Here is a 16,929-nt window from a genome sequence, read left to right as displayed (position 1 = left end):
TTTTAATTTTCTTGAGATGCTTTTACGTTTTCACTCATATCTCCTGAATGCGAATTTCTCGGTCAATAAAAATATTCTGTTAGAAAGCTGAAATCTTTAGAAACATTTTTAGTTATTTCAAAGTTATGAACGACGAAACACGGGTAAACGGCGGGAGTAAAAATTTTGTACCACTTGACGCTTATAAACTATTTTAATGAAGTTTATAAAATCTAATTAACATTTCAAAGTAGTTAAAATTTTCTTGAGATGCATTATTTCTACTCATATCTCCTGAATGCGAATTTCTCGGTCAATGAAAATATACTGTTAGAAAGCTGAAACCTTAAAACATTTTGAGATATTTCATAGCTATGAGCGACAAAACACGGGTAAACGGCGAAAGTGAACATTTCGTACCAAATGATAATTTTAAACAATTTCAATGAAGTTTATAAAATCTAATTAACATTTCAAAGTTCTTACAATTTTTTGAGATGCATTTACGTTTCTACTCATATATCCTGAATGCGAATTTAACGGTCAATAAAAATATTCTGTTAGAAAGCTGAAACCTTTAGAAACATTTTGTAATATTTCTTAGCTATGAGCTACCAAACACGGGTAAACGGCGAAAGTGAACATTTCGTACCAAATGATAATTTTAAACAATTTCAATGAAGTTTATAAAATCTAATTAACATTTCAAAGTTCTTACAATTTTTTGAGATGCATTTACGTTTCTACTCATATATCCTGAATGCGAATTTCTCGGTAAATGAAATTATTCTGATAGAAAGCTGAAACCTTTATAAAAATTTTAAGAAATTTCATAGCTATGAGCGAACAAACACAGGTAAACGGCGGGAGTAAAAACTTCGACCAATTTAAGATTACAAACTATTATTATGAAGTTTATAAAATCAAATTAACATTTTAAAGTACTTACAATTTTCTTGAGATGCATTTACGTTTTTACTCATAGCTCCTGTATGGGAATTTCTCGGTAAATGAAATTATTCTGTTAGAAAGCTAAAACCTTTAATTAAAAATTTGAGAAATTTCAAGCTATGACCGACTAAACACAAGTAAATTGCGGGAGTAAAAATTTTGTTCCAATTGATAAGTTATACCTTTTTAATGAAGTTTAGAAAATCTAGTTAACATTTCAAAGTACTTACAATTTTCTTGAGATGCATTTACGTTTTTACTCATATCTCCTGAATGCAAATTTCTCGGTGAATGAAAATATTCTGTTAGAAAGCCGAAACCTTTAGAACCATTTTAAGATGTTTCTTAGCTATGAGCGACAATACACGGGTAAACGGAGGAAGTAAAAATTTCGTACAAAATGATAATTTTAAACTATTTTAATGAAGTTTATTAAATGGAATAAACAGTTCAAAGTACTTTTAATTTTCTTGAGATGCTTTTACGTTTTCACTTATATCTCCTGAATGCGAATTTCTCGGTCAATAAAAATATTCTGTTAGAAAGCTGAAACCTTTAGAAACATTTTAAGTTATTTCATAGTTATGAACGACGAAACACGGGTAAACGGAAGGAGTAAAAATTTCGTATAGTTGAAGCTTATAAACTATTTTAATTATGTTTAAAGTACAAATTAACATTTCAAAGTACTTTTAATTTTCTTGAGATGCTTTTACGTTTTCACTTATATCTCCTGAATGCGAATTTCTCGGTCAATAAAAATATTCTGTTAGAAAGCTCAAACCTTTAGAAACATTTTAAGTTATTTCATAGTTATGAACGACGAAACACGGGTAAACGGCGGGAGTAAAAATTTTGTAACAATTAATAATCTTAAACTATTTTAATGAAGTTTATAAATTCAAATTAACAGTTCAAAGTATTTAAAACTTTCTTGAGATGCATTTACGTTTCTACTCATATCATCTTAATATAAATTTCTCGGTCAATAAATACATATTGTTAGAATACTGAAACCTTTAGAATCTTTTTGAGATATTTTTTAGCTATGAGCGACCATACACGGGTAAACGGCGGGAGTAAAAAATTCTCACCTATTGAAACTTTCAAACTATTTTAATGAAGTTTATAAAATCAATTTAACATTTCAAAGTACTTACAATTTTCTTGAGATGCATTTACGTTTCTACTCATATCTCTTGAATGCGAATTTTTTGGTTAATAATAATATACTGCTAGAAAGCTGAAACCTTTAGAAACATTTTTAGATATTTCTTAGCTATAACCGACCGAACACGGGTAAACGGCGGGAGTAAAATTTTTGTACAAATCAATAATCTGAACTATTTTAATGAAGTTTATAAAATTAAATTAACAGTTCAAAGTACTAAAAATTTTCTTGAGATGCATTTACGTTTTTACTCATATGTCCTGAATGCGAATTTCTCGGTCAATAAAAATAAAATGTTAGAAACCTGAATCCTTTAGAAACATTTTAATATTTTTCATAGCTATGAGCGACGATACACGGGTAAACGGCAGCAGTAAAAATTTTGTACCAATTGAAGCTTATAAACTATTTTAATGAATTTTATAAATACAAATTAACGGGTGGGTGTCATTTTTGCACAAGCTACACTTTTGCACGAGCGTCACTTTTGCACGAAGGGACACTTTTGCACGACTGTCACTTTTGCACGAAGGGTCACTTTTGCACGAGGGGACACTTTTGCACGGCGACTCTTTTGCACGAGCGTCACTTTAGCACGAGGGGACACTTTTGCACGGCGTCACTTTTGCACGCAGGGTCACTTTTGCACGAGGGGACACTTTTGCACGGCGACTCTTTTGCACGAGCGTCACTTTAGCACGAGGGGACACTTTTGCACGGCGTCACTTTTGCACGCAGGGTCACTTTTGCACGAGGGGACACTTTTGCACGGCGACTCTTTTGCACGGAGGGTCACTTTTGCACGAAGGGACACTTTTGCACGGCGTCACTTTTGCACGCAGGGTCATTTTTGCACGGCGTAATTTTTGCACTAGGAGACACTTCTGCACGGCGACATTTGTTACGGCAGCATTGTTGCACAACAGTACTTTTGCACAACGTCACATTTTTACGATGAAGATTTTGCCCAGCGACATTTTGGCACAATGATTTTTTCGCACGGAACATCAATTTTTTATTTGGTAAAAAGTTCTTTAGCTAGTACCAAATTTTTAAATACTTATATTAAAGGCAAAAAATGAAAGATTTAAAATCTTAAACAGTAAAAGTTAATGTTAGAAACAAAGTAAGGAAAGATAAAATAAAATTATTTATAAAAAATTCGTACCAGGGACAAAAAAAAATAATTAATTTAGAAACTAGGATAAAAAATACTTTGAGTGTAAGTAAGTTGTTCTAGTTTAGTTTGAACTTTAATATATTAGTCAACAACTATGTCATATTATATATTTTACTTCACAGTTACAAGTTTATTGTCCATATGATGGACCTAGGAATCAAAACCTAGACCACTTAAACTGAAAGAAACATAATAAAAAAATAAAATTAATACAAGAAGTTTATTTATTAAAACAAAGATAAAAACATAGTTTGATATAAAACTTATAGGTTAACGTAAAAATCAAAATGTTAAGCACAAACTTATGCTTATTTACGCTTTGATGTAGAACGATGAACGTCAAATATTTAAACGCATTGATTAACAACAAAAATAAAAACCTAACGCTCCAAAGACATTAAAAATAGACTGGCTAGATGAGTAATCATTAAATACATTGAAAAAGGACTCATTATTAATAGAGTAGAGGTGCTGCTAATATAATAAATTGAATTATAAACTAAGCTTAATCTTAAAATTAAATCAACGGTTGATTAAAATTACTTATTAATTTTACTAACACAAATATTATTTTGATAAAAAAATTTTAACTTCAATCAAAATTCTTTAAAATTCTTAAAAGCGAATATTATTTAAATTGACAAAAAAAAAATCTATTTATATTTTAATTTGAGAAAATGAAAATTAGAAGCGTGCAAAAGTGAAGTTCCGTTCAAAATTGACTGATTATTTAAAATTTTGCAGTTCATAAGTAAACCCGTGAAACTATAACGCCGTGCGAAAGTGACGCTTTGCAAAAATGTCGTCATGCAAATGTAACGTCGTGCAAAAGTTTTGACGTGTAAAAATGTCGCCGTGCAAAAGTGACGTCGTGCAAAAGTGTCCTTCGTGCAAAAGTGACCCTGCGTGCAAAAGAGTCGCCGTGCAAAAGTGTCACCTCGTGCTAAAGTGACGCTCGTGCAAAAGAGTCGCCGTGCAAAAGTGACGCCGTGCAAAAGTGTCCCCTCGTGCTAAAGTGTCGCTCGTGCAAAAGAGTCGCCGTGCAAAAGTGTCCCCTCGTGCAAAAGTGACCCTTCGTGCAAAAGTGACGCTCGTGCAAAAGTGTCCCCTCGTGCAAAAGTGTCTTCGTGCAAAAGTGACGCTCGTGCAAAAGTGACCCGTTCCCCAAATTAACACTTCAAAGTACTTACAATTTTCTTGAGATGCATTTACGTTTTTACTCATATGTTCTGAATGGGAATTTCTCGATCAATGAAAATATACTGTGAGAAAGCTGAAACTTTTAGAAACATTTTGAGATATTTCTTAGCTATGAGCGACCAAACACGGGTAAACGGCGGGAGTAAAAGTTTTGTACTAATTGATAATTTTGAGCTATTTTAATGAAGTTTATAAAATCTAATTAACAGTTCAAAGTACTTACAATTTTCTTGAGATGCATTTACGCTTTACTTATATCTTCTGATCGCGAATTTCTCCGTCAATGAAAATATACTGTTAGAAAGCTCAAACCTTAAGAATCTTTTTGAGATATTTCTCAGCTATGAGCTACCAAACACGGGTAAACGGCGGGAGTAAAAATTTTATACCAATTGAAACTTGTAAACTTCTTTAATGAAGTTCATAAAATCAAATAACAATTTCAAAATACTTACAATTTTCTTCAGATGCATTTACGTTTCTACTCATATCACCTTAATATGAATTTCTCGGTCCATGAAAATATACTGTTAGAATACTGAAACCTTTAGAATCTTTTTGAGATATTTTTTAGTTATGAGCGACCAAACACGGTTAAACGGCGGAAGTAAAATTTTTGTACCAATTGAAACTTGTAAACTATTTTAATGATGTTTATAATATCTAGTTAACATTTCAAAGTACTTACAATTTTCTTGAGATGTATTTACGTTTCTACTCATATGTCCTGAATGCCAATTTCTCGGTCAATAATAATATTCTGTTAGAAAGCTGAAACCTTTAGAAACATTTTGAGATATTTCTTAGCTATGAGCGACAAAACACGGGTAAACAGTGGAAGTAAAAATTTCGTACCAAATGATAATTTTAAACTATTTTAATGAAGTTTTTAAAATCAAATAAACAGTTCAAAGTACTTTTAATTTTCTTGAGATGCATTTACGTTTTCACTCATATCTCCTGAATGCGAATTTCTCGGTCAATAAAAATATTCTATTAGAAAGCTGAAACCTTTAGAAACATTTTAAGTTATTTCATAGTTATGAACGACGAAACACGGGTAAACGGCGGGAGTAAAAAATTTGTACCACTGGACGTTTATAAACTATTTTAATGAAGTTTATAAAATCTATTTAACATTTCAAAGTACTTACAATTTTCTTGAGATGCATTTACGTTTCTACTCATATATCCTGAATGCGAATTTAACGGTCAATAAAAATATTCTGTTAGAAAGCTGAAACCTTTAGAAACATTTTGAGATATTTCTTAGCTATGAGCTACCAAACACGGGTAAACGGCGGGAGTAAAAATTTTGTATCAATTGAAACTTTTAAACAATTTAATGATGTTTATAAAATCAAATTAACATTTCAAAGTACATACAATTTTCTTGAGATGCACTTAAGTTTTGACTCATATCTCCTGAATGCGAATTTTTCGGTAAATTAAATTATTCTGATAGAAAGCTGAAACCTTTATAAAAATTTTAAGAAATTTCATAGCTATGAGCGAACAAACACAGGTAAACGGCGGGAGTAAAAATTTCGACCAATTTAAAATTACAAACTATTATTATGAAGTTTATAAAATCAAATTAACATTTTAAAGTACTTACAATTTTCTTGAGATGCATTTACGTTTTTACTCATAGCTCCTGTATGTGAATTTCTCGGTAAATGAAATTATTCTGTTAGAAAGCTAAAACCTTTAATTACAAATTTGAGAAATTTCAAGCTATGACCGACTAAACACAAGTAATATGCGGGAGTAAAAATTTTGTTCCAATTGATAAGTTATACCATTTTAATCAAGTTTATAAAATCTAGTTAACATTTCAAAGTACTTACAATTTTTTGAGATGCATTTACGTTTCTACTCATATCTCCTGAATGTGCGTTTCTCGGTGAATGAAAATATTCTGTTAGAAAGCCGAAACCTATAGAACCATTTTGAGATATTTCATAGCTATGAGCGACGAAACTCGGGTAAACAACGGGAGTAAAAATTTTCACCACTTGAAGCTTATAAACTATTTTAATGAAGTTTATAAAATCTAATTAACAAATCAAAGTACTTAAAATTTTCTTGAGATGCATTTACGTTTCTACTTATATCTCTTTAATGCAAATTTCTCGGTTATTGAATACATACTGTTAGAAAGCTGAAACTTTTAAAAACATTTTGAGATGTTTTATAGCTTTGAGCGTCTAAACACGGGTAAACGGCAGGAGTAAAAATTTCGTATAGTTGAAGCTTATAAACTATTTTAATTATGTTTAAAATACAAATTAACATTTCAAAGTACTTACAATTTTCTTTAGATGCATTTACGTTTTTACTCATATGTCCTGAATGCGAATTTCTCGGTCAATAAATACATACTGTTAGAAAGCTCAAACCTTTAGAAACATTTTGAGATATTTTTTAGCTATATGCGACCAAACACAAGAGAACGGCGGGAGTCAAAATTTCGAACCAATTTAAGCTTTTAAACTATTATTATGAAGTTTATAAAATCAATTTAACATGTTAAAGTACTTACAATTTCTTGAGATGCATTTACGCTTTTACTCATATCTCCTGAATGCGAATTTCTCGGTCAATGAAAATATACTGTTAGAAAGCTCAAACCTTAAGAATCTTTTTGAGATAATTTTAAGCTATTAGCGACCAAACACGGGTAAACGGCGAAAGTAAAAATTTTGTACAAATTGATAATTTTAAACTATTTTAATAAAGTTTATAAAATTTAATAAACATTTCAAAGTACTTACAACTTTATTGAGATACATTTATGTTTCTACTCATATCTCCTGAATGCGAATTTCTCGGTCAATGAATATTTACTGTTAGAAAGCTGAAACCTTAAGAATCCTTTTGAGATATTTCATAGCTATAAGCGACCAAACACGGATAAACGGCGGGAGTAAAAATTTTGAACCAATTTAAGCTTATAAACTATTATTATGAAGTTAATAAAATCGATTTAACATTTTAAAGTACTTACAATTTTCTTGAGTTGCTTTTACGTTTTTACTCATATGTCCTAAATGCAAATCCTAGGTCAATGAAAATTTACTGTTAGAAAGCTCAAAACTTGAGAAACATTTAGAGATAATTCTTAGCTATGTTCGACCAAACACAGGTAAACGGCGGAAGTAAAAATTTCGAACAAATGTGAGCTTATAAACTATGATAATGAAGTTTATAGAACTAAATCAACAGTTCAAAGTACTTATAAATTTCTTGAGATCTTTTTACGTTTTTACTCATATTTCCTGAATGCGAATTTCTCGGTCAATGAATACATACTGTTATAAAGCTGAAACCTTTAGAAACATTTTGAGATATTTCTTAGTTATGAGCGATAGAACATGGGTAAACGGCGTGAGTAAAAATTTCGTACCAATGAAGCTTATAAACTATTTTAATGAAATTTATAAAATCTTATTAACATTTCAAAGTACTTACAATTTTCTTGAAATGCATTTACGTTTTTACTCATATGTCCTGAAAGCAAATATCTCGGTCTATAAAAATATATTGTTTAAAAGCTGAAACCTTTAGAAACATTTTGAGATATTTCTTAGCTATGTGCGACCAAACACGGGTAAACGGCGGGAGTAAAAATTTTGTACCAATTGAAGCTTATAAACTATTTTAATGAAGTTTATAAATACAAATTAACATTTCAAAGTACTTACAATTTTCTTTAGATGCATTTACGTTTTTACTCATATGTCCTGAATGCGAATTTCTCGGTCAATGAAAATATACTGTTAAAAAGCTGAAACCTTAAGAATGTTTATGAGATTTTACTTAGCTATAAGCTATTAAACAAGGGTAAACGGCGGGAGTAAAAATTTTGTACCAATTGAAGCTTATAAACTATTTTAATTAGCCAAATGTTGGAGAGAAGGTATAGTGCCACAAGACATGCGTGATGCTAAGATCATAGTCTTATATAAAAACAAGGGTTCCAGATCGGACTGCAATAGTTACAGGGGAATTTCTCTCCTTGCGATTGCTGGTAAAGTTTTTGCAAGAGTGGTTCTTCCTCGTATTCAGAAGCTGGCTGAAAGAGTATATCCTGAGTCTCAATGTGGATTTAGGTCTAAAAGATCTACCACCGACATGATTTTTTCTGTACGTCAGTTACAAGACAAATGTAATGAGCAGAACATGCCTTTGTACATCGCTTTCATTGACCTCACTAAAGCCTTTGACTTGGTAAGTAGAGAAGGACTATATGCTATACTGCTTAAAATTGGATGTCCTCCAAAATTATTCAATATTGTGAAGTCTTTTCATACAAACACAAGGGCAACCATTCAATCTGATGGTAGTGTATCTGATTCATTTGAAATCAAAAGTGGGGTAAAGCAAGGCTGTACTTGCTCCAACTTTGTTTGGAATCTTCTTTTCGATGCTATTAAAGCATGCTTTTAATATATAACTACTGGAATCAAGCTTTATACAAGAACTGACGGACACCTTTTCAACCCTTCAAATCTAAGAGCTAAGCGAAATCTGAAGAAAGTCACCATACGTGATCTTTTATTTCCTGACGATGCTGCACTCGTGGCTCACTCTGCCCAAGACGTGCAGACACTGCTGAATCAGTTTTCTTCGGCATGCTCGGATTTCGGCTTTAGTATAAGCCTTAAGAAGACTAAAATTCTAAGTTAAGGAACAAATATTTTACCATCAATCAAGATCAATTGTAAGGATATCGAGAATGTAGATAACTTTGTATACCTCGGCTCAAATGTTGCGTCAAACGCATCATTGGACAAAAAAATAAATAGTCGCATTGGCAAAGCATCAGGCACTTTCGCTCGCTTGACTGCAAGAGTTTGGGATAACCAAAAGCTAAGCATTACGTTACCTAGCGTACAGGAGAAGAAAATCAATACCTTCCACCTACGATGCTTTCGTCGCATCCTTGGAATTACATAGCAGCAAAAGATCACCAATGAGGAAGTATTGAGACGTACTGGTCTTACCACTATGTACTTTACCCTCAGTCAGCGCAGGCTTCGCTGGCTCGATCATATCCTGAGAATGAATACTGAGCGGATCCCAAAGTTTCTATTGTATGGCGAGTTGGTCGTTGGCAAACAAAACCGAGGACTTCCACAATTACGTTTTAAGGATGTATGCATGCGCGACCTAAAAAGCTTGAACATTGAATCTGATAATTAGGAGTTGCTTGCAAATGACCGTGCCAAATGGAGATCAACTATACACAAAAGACTGCAAGAAAGAGAAAAGGAATATTTTAGAAAAACGAAGAGGAAGATGAAGAAATAAGAAGCAGAATGAATTTAATTGTTTTTTGTGTTAGTGTTTTGTTTATTGCATCACTGTGTATGTTTTTTTTTTTCTTTTTCTTTTTAAATATGTAATTTTTTTTTTCTTCTCTGTGCACAACACGCATAGCCGATCTCGGCTGATATCTGGCCTTATTATTATTATTATTAAGTTTCAATTAGTAAGAAATTTTTACTCCTGCCGTTTACCATTGTTTGGTAGCTTATAGCTAAGTAATATCTCATAAGATTCTTAAGGTTTCAGCTTTCTAACAGTATATTTTCATTGACCGAGAAATTCGCATTCAGGATATATGAGTAAAAACGTAAATGCATCTAAAGAAAATTGTAAGTACTTCGAAATGTTAATTTGTATTTATAAACTTCATTAAAATAGTTTATAAGCTTCAATTGGTACAAAATTTTTACTCCCGTCGTTTACCCTTGTTTGGTAGCTTATAGCTAAGTAATATCTCATAAAGATTCTTAATGTTTCAGCTTTCTAACAGTATATTTTCATTAACCGAGAAATTTGCATTCAGGACAAATGAGTAAAAATGTAAATGCATCTAAAGAAAATTGTAAGTACTTTGAACTGTTAATTTGTATTTATAAACTTCATTAAAATAGTTTATAAGCTTCAATTGGTACAAAATTTTTACTCCCGCCGTTTACCCTTGTTTGGTAGCTTATAGCTATGAAATATCTCATAAAGATTCTCTAGGTTTCAGCTTTCTAACAGTATATTTTCATTGACCGAGAAATTCGCATTCAGGACATATAAGTAAAAACGTAAATGCATCTAAAGAAAATTGTAAGTACTTTGAAATGTTAATTTGTATTTATAAAATTCATTAAAATAGTTTTTAAACTTCAATCGACACAAAATTTTTACTCCCGCCGTTTACCCGTGTTTGGTCACATAGCTAAGAAATATCTAAAAATGTTTCTAAAGGTTTCAGCTTTCAAACAGTATATTTTTATAGACCGAGAAATTTGCTTTAAGGACATATGAGTAAAAACGTAAATGCATCTCAAGAAAATTGTAAGTACTTTGAAATGTTAAATTGATTTTATAAACTTCATTAAAATTGTTTATAAGCTTCGATTGGTACGAAATTTTTACTCCCGCCGTTTACCCATGTTCTGTCGCTTATAACAAAGAAATATCTAAAATGTTTCTAAAGGTTTCAGCTTTATAACAGTATGTATTCATTGACCGAGAAATTTGCATTCAGGAAATATGAGTAAAAACGTAAAAGTATCTCAAGAAATTTATAAGTACTTTGAACTGTTTATTTAATTCTATGAACTTCATTAAAATAGTTTATAAGCTTCAAATGGTACAAAATTTTTACTCCCGCCGTTTACCCGTGGTTGGTCGTTCATAGCTAAGAAATATCTCAAAATGTTTCTAAAGGTTTCAGCTTTCTAAAAGATTAATTTTATTGACCGAGAAGTTCGCATTCAGGACAAATGAGTAAAAACGTGAATGCATCTTAAAAAAATTGAAAGTACTTTGAACTGTTAATTTGATTTTATAAACTTCATTAAAATAGTTCATAAGGTTCAATTGGTTAGAAATTTTTACTCACGCCGTTTACCCGTGTTTGGTAGCTGATAGCTATGAAAAATCTTAAATTGTTTCTAAAGGTTTCAGCTTTCTAACAGTATAATTTCATTAACCGCGAAATTCGCATTCAGAAGATAAGAGTAAAAACGTAAATGCATCTCAAGAAAATTGTAAGTACTTAAAATTGTTAATTTAATTCTATAAACTTCATTAAAATAGTTTATAAGTTTCAATTGATACAAAATTTCTACTCCCGCCGTTTACTCATGTTTGGTCACTCATAGCTTTGAAATATCTCAAAATGTTTCTAAAGATTTCAGCTATCTAACAGTATATTTTTATTTACCGAGAAATGCACATTTAGAAGAAACGAGTAAAAGCGTAAATATATTTCAAGAAAATTGTAAGTACTTTGAATTGTTAATTTAAATTTAAAAACATCATTAAAATAGTTTATAAGCTTCAGTTGGTACAAAATTTTTACTCCCGCCGTTTACCCGTGTTTGTTCGGACATAGCTAAGAAATATCTCAAAATGTTTCTAAAGGTTTCAGCTTTCTAACAGTATATTTTCATTGACCGAGAAACTCGCATTTAGGAGATATGGGTAGAAACGTAAATGCATCTCAAGAAAATTGTAAGTACTTTGAAATGTTAATTTGTATTTATAAAATTCATTAAAATAGTTTATAACCTTCAATTGGTACAAAATTTTTACCTTGCCGTTTACCCGTGTTTGGACGCTGTTAGCTAATAAAAATCTCAAAAAGATTCTTAAGGTTTCAGCTTTCTAACAGTATATTTTTATTGACCGAGAAATTCGCATTCAGGAGATATGAGTAGAAACGTAAATGCATCTCAAGAAAATTATAAGTACTCTGAAATGTTAATTAGATTTTATAAACTTCATTAAAATGATATACAAGTTTCAATTGGTAAGAAATTTTTACTCCCTCCGTTTACCCGTGTTTAGTCGCACATAGCTAAGAAATAATACATAATGTTTCTAAAAGTGTCAGCTTTCTAACAGTATATTTTGATTGACCGAGAAATTCGCATTCAGGAGATATGAGTAGAAACGTAAATTAATCTCAAGAAAATTGTAAGTACTTCGAAATGTTAATTAGATTTTATAAACTTCATTAAAATAGTTTAAGTTTATTAATTTTCACAAAATTTCTACTCCCGCTGTTAACCCGTGTTTGATAGCCCATAGCTAAAAAATATCTAAAAAAGATTCTTAAGGTTTAAGCTTTTTAACAGTATATTTTTATTGACCGAGAAATTTGCATTCAGGTGATATGAGTAGAAACGTAAATGCATCTCAAGAAAATTATAAGTACTTTGAAAGGTTAATTAAATTATATAAACTTCATTAAAATAGTTTATTATCTTCAAGTGGTACAAAATTTTTACTCCTGCCGTTCACCCGTGTTTGGACGCTTTTAGCTAAGAAATATCTAAATATTCAAAGGTTTCAGCTTTCTAACAGTATATTTTCATTGACCGAGAAATGTGCTTTCAGGAGATATCAGTAAAAACGTAAATGCATATCAAGAAAATTGTAATTACATCGAAATGTTAATTAGATTTTATAAACTTCATTAAAATAGTTTAAGATTATTAATTTGTACAAAGATTTTATTTCCGCTGTTTACCCGTGTTTGGTCGCTCATTGTTAATAAATATCTAAAATGTTTCTAAAGGTTTGATCTTTCTAAAATTATATTTTCATTGACCGAGAAATTCGCATTCAGGAGATATGAGTAGAAACGTTAATTCTTCTCAAGAAAACTTTGAAATGTTAAATTGATTTTATAAACTTCATTAAATTAGTTTGAAAGTTTCAATTGGTAAGAAATTTTTACTCCCGCATTTTACCCGTGTTTGGTAGCTCATAGCTATGAAATATCTCAAAATGGTTCTAAAATGTTGAGCTTTTTAACAGTATGTATTTATTGACCGGTGAAATCGCATTCAAGACAAATGAGTAGAAACGTAAATGCATCTCAAGAAAATTGTAAGTAATTGTAAAAACTTTTAAATGTTAGTTTGATTTTATAAACTTCATTATAATAGTTTATAAACTTAAATTTGTTAGAAATTTTTACTCCCGCCGTTTACCTGTGTTTGGTCGAACATAGCTAAGAATTATCTCAAAATGTTTCTCAAGGTGTGAGCTTTCCAACATTATTTTTTCATTGACCGAGAAATTCGTATTCAGGAGATATGAGTAAAAGCGTAAATGCATCTCAAGAAAGTTGTAAGTACTTTTAAAAGGTTAAATTGATTTTAAACTTCATCAAAATAGTTTAAAAGTTTCAATTGGTAAGAAATTTTTACTCCCGCATTTTACCCGTGTTTGGTCGCTCATAGCTATGAAATATCTCAAAATATTTCCAAAGGTTTCAGCTTTCTTACAGGATATTTTCATTGATCGTAAATTCCCATTCAGGACATATGAATAAAAACGTAAATGCATATCAAGAAAATTGTAAGTATTTTGAAATATTAAATTGATTTTATAAACATCATTAAATTAGTTTATAACTTTTAATTGGAACAAAATTTTTACTCTCGCCGTTTACCCGTGTTTGGTCGCTAATAGCTTAAAAATATCTCAAAAAGATTCTTAAGGTTTTAGCTTTCTAACAGTAAATTTTCATTGACCGTGAAATTCGCATTCAGCAGATATGTGTAGAAACGTAAATGCATCTCAAGAAATTTGTAAATACTATAAACTGTTATTTAGATTTTATAAACTTCATTAAAATAGTCTAAAAGTTTCAATTTGTAGAAATTTTTACTCCCGCCGTTTACCCGTGTTTGGTCGCACATAGCTAAGAAATATTTCAAAATGTCTTTAAAAGTGTCAGCTTTCTAACAATATATTTTCATTGACAGAGAAATTCGCATTTAGGAGATATGAGTAGAAACGTAAATGCACCTCAAGAAAATTGTAACTACTTCGAAATGTTAATTAGATTTTATAAACTTCATTAAAATAGTTTAAGATTATTAATTTGCACCAAACCTTTACTCCCGCTGTTTACCCGTGTTTGGTCGCTCATAGCTACGAAATATCTCAGAAAGATTTTTAAGGTTTCAGCTTTTTAACAGTATATTATCATTGACCGAGAAATTCGCATTTAGGAGATATGAGTAAAAACGTACATGAATCTCATGAAAATTGTAAGTACTTTGAAATGTTAATTTGATTTTATAAACTTCATTAAAATAGTTTACAAGTTTCAATTGGTAAGAAATTTTTATTCCCGCCGTTTACCCGTGTTTGGTCGCACATACCTAAGAAATAATTCAAAACATTTCTAAAAGTATCAGCTTTCTAACAGTATATTTTCATTGACCGAGAAATTCGCAATCAGCAGATATGAGTAGAAACGTTAATCCATCTCAAGAAAATTTTAAGTACTTTGAAATGTTAATTAGATTTTAACACGGGTAAACGGCAGGAGTAAAAATTTTGTACAAATTGATAATTTTAAACTATTATTATGAAGTTTATAAACACAAATTAACATTTCAAAGTATTTACAATTTTCTTGAGATGCATTTACGTTTCTACTCATATCTCCTGAATGCGCATTTCTCGGTCAATGAATACATACTGTTAGAAAGCTGAAACCTTTAGAAACATTTTGAGACATTTCTTAGCTATGAGCGACCAACCACGGGTAAACGGCAGGAGTAAAAAATTTTTACCAATCGAAGCTTATAAACTATTTTGATTAAGTTTATAAAATCAAATTAACTTTTCAAAGTACTTACAATTTCTTGAGATGCATTTACGTTTTTACTCATATGTCCTGAATGCAAATCCTAGGCCTATGAAAATATACTGTTAGAAAGCTCAAACCTTTAGAAACATTTCGAGACATTTCTTAGCTATGTGCAACCGAACACAGGTAAACGACGGAAGTAAAAATTTCGCACAAATTTAAGCTTATAAACTATTTTAATGAAGTTTATAAAATCAATATAAAAGTTCAAAGTACTTACAATTTTATTGAGATGCTTTTACGTTTCTACTCATGTCTCCTGAATGCAAATTTCTCGGTCAATGAAAATTTATTATTAAAAAGCTGAAACCTTTAGAAACATTTTAAGATATTTCATAGCTATGAACGACGAAACACGGGTAAACGGCGGGAGTAAAAATTTTGTTCAAATTAATAATCTTCAACTATTTTAATGAAGTTTATAAAATATAATTAACATTTCAAAGTACTTACAATTTTCTTGAGATGCATTTTAGTTTCTACTCATATCTCCTGAATGCGAATTTCACGGTCATTGAAAATACACTGTTAGAAAGCTGAAACCTTTAGAAACATTTTAAGATATTTCATAGCTATAAACGACGAAACACGGGTAAACGGCGGGAGTAAAAATGGTGTACAAATTAATCATCTTAAACTATTTTGATGAAGTTTAAAAAATCTAATTAACATTTAAAAGTACTTACAATTTTTTTGAGATGCTTTTGTGTTTCTACTCATATCTCTCCTGAATGCGAATTTCTCGGTCAATGAAAATATACTGTTAAAATACCTTTAATTAAAATTTAGAAATATTTCAAGCTATTACCGACCAAACACGGGTAAACTGCGGGAGTGAAAATTTTGTTCAAATTGATAATTTTAAATTACATTAATGAAGTTCATAAAATCTCATTAACATTTAAAAGTACTTACAATTTTATTGAGATGCATTTACGTTTCTACTCATATCTCCTGAATGCGAATGTCTCGGTCAATAAAAATGTTCTCTTAGAAACAAAACTTTTAGAAAAATTTTGAAATATTTCATAGCTAAGAGCGACAAAACACGGGTAAACGGCGAAAGTAAAATTTTCCTATAAAATGATAATTTTAAACTATTTTAATGAAGTTTATAAAATCTAATTAACATTTAAAAGTACTTACAATTTTCTCGAGATGCATTTACATTTCTACTCATATCTCCTGTATGCACATTTCTCGGTCAATGAAAATATACTGTTATAAATCTGAAACATTTAGAAATATTTTGAGATATTTCATAGCTATGAGCGAAAAATCACGGGTTAACGGCGAAAGTAAAAATTTCGTACCAAATGATAATTTTAAACTATTTTAATGAAGTTTATAAAATCAAATAAACAGTTCAAAGTACTTACAATTTTCTTGACATGCACTAACGTTTTTACTCATGTCTCCTGAATGCGAATTTCTCGGTCAATGAAAATATACTGTTAGAAAGCTGAAACCTTTAGAAACATTCTAAGATATTTCATAGCTATGAACGACGAAACAAGGGTAAACGGTGGGAGTAAAATTTTGTACCACTTGAAGCTTACACATTATTTTGACGATGTTTATAAAATTAGTTTAACATTTAAAAGTACTTACAATTTTCTTGAGATGCATTTACGTTTTTACTTATATCTTCTAAATGCTAATATCTCGGTCAATGAAAATATACTGTTAGAAAGCTGATACCTTTAGAAACATTTTGTGATATTTTTTAGCTATGAGGACCAAACACGGGTAAACAGCGGG

General features: G+C 30.5%; 1 protein-coding gene across 1 annotated transcript; it reads left to right on the top strand.

The window, feature by feature from the left end:
* The first annotated feature begins 8,420 nt into the window (after positions 1-8,420).
* On the top strand, positions 8,421-9,474 carry LOC145841203 (uncharacterized). Its single transcript, XM_082948571.1, has 3 exons — positions 8,421-8,714; positions 8,955-9,138; positions 9,377-9,474. Exons 1-3 carry the CDS (start codon positions 8,421-8,423, stop codon positions 9,472-9,474), a joined length of 576 nt encoding a protein of 191 aa, XP_082804697.1.
* Positions 9,475-16,929: the final 7,455 nt, after the last annotated feature.

Source organism: Thalia democratica, chromosome 7 (assembly GCF_965202585.1).
Source record: "Thalia democratica chromosome 7, ktThaDemo2.hap1.1, whole genome shotgun sequence".
NCBI classification, from domain to species: Eukaryota; Metazoa; Chordata; class Thaliacea; order Salpida; family Salpidae; genus Thalia; species Thalia democratica.
This window is presented reverse-complemented; position numbering and strand designations above follow the sequence as displayed.

What these genes read in the sequence shown, in the direction of transcription:
- LOC145841203 (XM_082948571.1), top strand. Translation starts at nt 8,421, where the DNA reads ATGCGTGATGCTAAGATCATAGTCTTATATAAAAACAAGGGTTCCAGA. An exon ending in TCACTAAAGCCTTTGACTTG is followed by an intron (nt 8,715 to 8,954) that starts GTAAGTAGAGAA and finishes ACTGGAATCAAG; the next exon opens with CTTTATACAAGAACTGACGG. An exon ending in ATGCTCGGATTTCGGCTTTA is followed by an intron (nt 9,139 to 9,376) that starts GTATAAGCCTTA and finishes TACGTTACCTAG; the next exon opens with CGTACAGGAGAAGAAAATCA.